The 3,853-nt window shown below is 38.4% G+C and overlaps 1 protein-coding gene across 1 annotated transcript; it reads right to left on the bottom strand.

Moving 5' to 3' along the window:
• Window positions 1-733: 733 nt before the first annotated feature.
• On the bottom strand, window positions 734-3,462 carry LOC145218123 (uncharacterized). Its single transcript, XM_080085521.1, has 4 exons — window positions 3,430-3,462; window positions 2,886-3,020; window positions 2,713-2,818; window positions 734-2,146 (listed from the first exon to the last, which is right to left on the bottom strand). Exons 1-4 carry the CDS (start codon window positions 3,460-3,462, stop codon window positions 1,329-1,331), a joined length of 1,092 nt encoding a protein of 363 aa, XP_079941647.1. The 3' UTR covers window positions 734-1,328.
• Window positions 3,463-3,853: the final 391 nt, after the last annotated feature.

The raw sequence follows: 3,853 nt of genomic DNA, 5'->3' as shown, positions 1-3,853 counted from the left end.
ACAATGGCCAAGAAACTGCTTGGAACCAAAATGAAGTTGGCTCAATGTTACAGTATCAATGTAAAAGCACCAATCTAATAAATAATAAGCTGCAGACAGTGCATACTGTTTCGACCTTCAAGGTCTCATCAGTGCAGCTGGTGACAAGAGATAAGCTTTATTGGCTGGTGTAACCATCCAACTGTATAGTTTGTTGGGAGTAACAGGCTGTAAAGCTAAGCCTCACCAAATCTGTACAATGCCACACCTGGGCATAAACCACAGAGAAACTAGCTTACAGATGGCCAAGAAACTGGTTTTGAACCCAAACACAGCTCAATGTGTTCAATTCCAGTTTATTGCTAGATCTATTGTATAGAAAATTTAAATCAATACTTTCCTATCAACAGATAAAAATGTATTTCAGTTAATTGATTAATTATCATAACCAAAAGGTAATAATTATTCCTGTTATAGTACTAAAGCCCAAGCACCCTATATATTACAAAAAGAGTGGCAGCCGCTCATTGTGTAAAAGCAGATCTGTCGGTCACCACCCTGTTACACAGGCTAATTCCTGAAGTTAAGTGTGATTTTTCTGCGCCAAATTTTCAAAACAATCTTCACGGTTAAATGAATCCGTGGTTAAATTTTGATTTCTATGGCAAAAAAACTCTAGGCCTTTAACTAGGAATATAAAAAATATTCTAGGAATAGAATTACTGAACAAAAACACTTAAAGCATATTTTTGAATTTACGCATAATCAGCATTATATTATGTTCGAATTGTAGATCATTTAGTAAAGTCTAATTCTTAAAAGAAAAACAGCCTGTAACGATTATGATTTCTGTGTTTCAGTTTTGGAATCGAGATTACGTCGGGTTGTCGCTCGTTTTTCTCCTGGTGTGGCTATATTGCTGTGTGTGTTATGTATCTGTAATTATCGTGTTTGACCCTTGGATTCTATTTGAATAAGATCGTACAGGCAAACTGAGGTAATAAAAAAACTGATTTGGCAACCTACGAAAAAGTGTGGAACGTTACACAGCCGTAAAGTTTCGTATTTACGTGTTCTGCAAATTGCGTTTCCGAACTCCACGTAGCAGCAATATACCAGACTTTGTTTAGTTTGTTTACAGTAGACAACAACGGAAAGCAATTTAAACGTGGCCAGACGTAGCGTGAGTTGACGCAAAGCCGAATCGAATAGTAGAATGGTTGGTTCAGGCCGAAGCCCAGCCAAGACTGACTGACTTCTGCCCTCTGCCCAACCAGAACTCGAAATACAAACACATATCAAAACAACGTCGTTAAACTACGCACGTGGGATTTGTGATTTGCCTGGGTTCACCCAATTTGCAAGCCTTCAAGTGCAGTTAACTTCATCACTCCAATCTCCACAGTCATTATTTCCATTACATTGCCTGACTTTGTTGATGCATCCATATTCTTTTGTGCAGTTCTTTGTTTTGTGACAAGGGCATTCAAACCTATGAACTGGGCAAGTGCAATTAACTTCATCACTCCAATCTCCACAGTCATTATTTCCATTACATTGCCTGACTTTGTTGATGCATCCATATTCTTTTGTGCAGTTCTTTGTTTTGTGACAAGGGCATTCAAACCTATGAACTGGGCAAGTGCAATTAACTTCATCACTCCAATCTCCACAGTCATTATTTCCATTACATTGCCTGACTTTGTTGATGCATCCATATTCTTTTGTGCAGTTCTTTGTTTTGTGACAAGGGCATTCAAACCTATGAACTGGGCAAGTGCAATTAACTTCATCACTCCAATCTCCACAGTCATTATTTCCATTACATTGCCTGACTTTGTTGATGCATCCATATTCTTTTGTGCAGTTCTTTGTTTTGTGACGAGGGCTTTCAAACCTATGAAGTGGGCAAGTGCAATTAACTTCATCACTCCAATCTCCACAGTCATTATTTCCATTACATTGCCTGACTTTGTTGATGCATCCATATTCTTTTGTGCAGTTCTTTGTTTTGTGACAAGGGCATTCAAACCTATGAAGTGGGCAAGTGCAATTAACTTCATCACTCCAATCTCCACAGTCATTATTTCCATTACATTGCCTGACTTTGTTGATGCATCCATATTCTTTTGTGCAGTTCTTTGTTTTGTGACAAGGGCATTCAAACCTATGAAGTGGGCAAGTGCAATTAACTTCACCACTCCAATCTCCACAGTCATTATTTCCATTACATTGCTTGTATTTGTAGATCTCAATGCGGTCACACTCAATCAAACACTTGGAGTATAGAAATTTACGTAATGGAAAACTAACGTTTGCTCTTACTCATGACTTCAATGCAAATATTAGGTGATTTACGTTACACCGTGTTTGTGAGTAACATTCTACAAGAAAAGTTTGTAACCGTGCGACGACCTTGCAATCACAACTTGTATCAGCAAGCCAATTTAAGTGGGTCATTTTGTATTGAGACAACCACACGAAAGTCAATTGCAATCTGTGTATATGCCCAATATATTTTTCCGTTTTTGATTCATCATTTAATTTTCATTCTTCCAAAATCTCAGTCTTCCCTTTTTTTCCCGCCACTTGGAACGAGAGAACCGTTCATCAGATTTTTAACGAACTTTTTCTATTGATTTCTAATAAAAGTTTTAAAAATAATTGTTACTGACAAAATTTTGCGAACGTTGTGCAAGTTTGGAGCATATTGGAGAAAAACAAATGACTTACCAAGGCAAGTTATGCCATCGTTCATAAAAACGAAACCCTGAGGACAATAGCAGTAAGCTACACCTGTCGTGTCGATACCACACATGTGAGAGCATCCCAATTCCTCCTAGAAAGCAATTTAAACCAGTTTAGACCCAACATATTCTCACATAAAGTAAAAACATAAGTTTTACCTTGTTGCAAACAAGCTGGTCATCACTATCAAGTTCAGGTGCAAGGACAAAAGGTCCCAGGGAGATTTTCTTTGTTGCGTCATCAGTTTCATCAGTGATTGATCTTTTGACTGGTTGACCTATAGGTGGACAGTCCTAAACAAATGTTAAATAGAAAAGATTTAAAGTTAGGTCAAAGTTTGCTGTGTTACTGGTTGAAGGGAACGAATATCTACGATTGAAATGGGATTGTGATTGTCACGTTCCCGTTTGCACGGTTACGCACAAGATTGGGACTGACTATGGAAGTTCTTTTAACAGCTAACGCTCGTGTACTCTGATCGGCAGCAAACCTCTTCTTTTACATTTATTCACGTCCAACCACAACCAAAACAACAAAAACAACAATCCAGCACTACTTCGCAGTTATCTCTATCTTCTTCTCTGTTATGTTTTTTTATCCTTCGACGGGCGCTCTTATAACGCTGATGCAACAATGAAAAAGGGTAAAAGGCGCTAACATGCCGTGACGATTTCCTTTAGATAAAACAATGGTGACTAGCACCCCGTAACAGCGCGAACTGATAAATTGGCACATATTAATGAAAACAAAAGAAATGGGGGTGTAAAGCTGCAGCCTCCAACAAAAGACTTGGTACGCACAGCGGACGTCCCGTGGTTGCGAGATATCGTCACTTGAGAACTAGGTCGCTGGGGCGGTCTAGAATATTTGTGACAGTGATTTTGTTTTATGATACACCACTTCGTTTATAAGGCCGTGTTTAAAAAGTATCAGAAAAATTTCAAAAAATTCAGCAGATTTTAGTCAAATTCACATAAGGTTTCGAAAAATAAAATTGCATACTATTTTGCAGTCGTTGTCGTCTGTTTTGCCACAGATTTTCATTTTGCACAAAAGCCATATCTCCTGTTCCGAATCTCGTACACCGGACCATCCGAATCCCAGGAATGAAAAGTCAAACTCGCGA

The sequence above is a fragment of the Phallusia mammillata genome, chromosome 3 (assembly GCF_965637545.1).
Source record: "Phallusia mammillata chromosome 3, kaPhaMamm4.hap1.1, whole genome shotgun sequence".
In the NCBI taxonomy this organism is placed as follows: Eukaryota; Metazoa; Chordata; class Ascidiacea; order Phlebobranchia; family Ascidiidae; genus Phallusia; species Phallusia mammillata.
This window is presented reverse-complemented; position numbering and strand designations above follow the sequence as displayed.

What these genes read in the sequence shown, in the direction of transcription:
- LOC145218123 (XM_080085521.1), bottom strand. Translation starts at nt 3,462, where the DNA reads ATGTGCCAATTTATCAGTTCGCGCTGTTACGGG. An exon ending in TCAGTTCGCGCTGTTACGGG is followed by an intron (nt 3,021 to 3,429) that starts GTGCTAGTCACC and finishes ACATTTGTTTAG; the next exon opens with GACTGTCCACCTATAGGTCA. An exon ending in CGATGGCATAACTTGCCTTG is followed by an intron (nt 2,147 to 2,712) that starts GTAAGTCATTTG and finishes CCCACTTCATAG; the next exon opens with GTTTGAATGCCCTTGTCACA.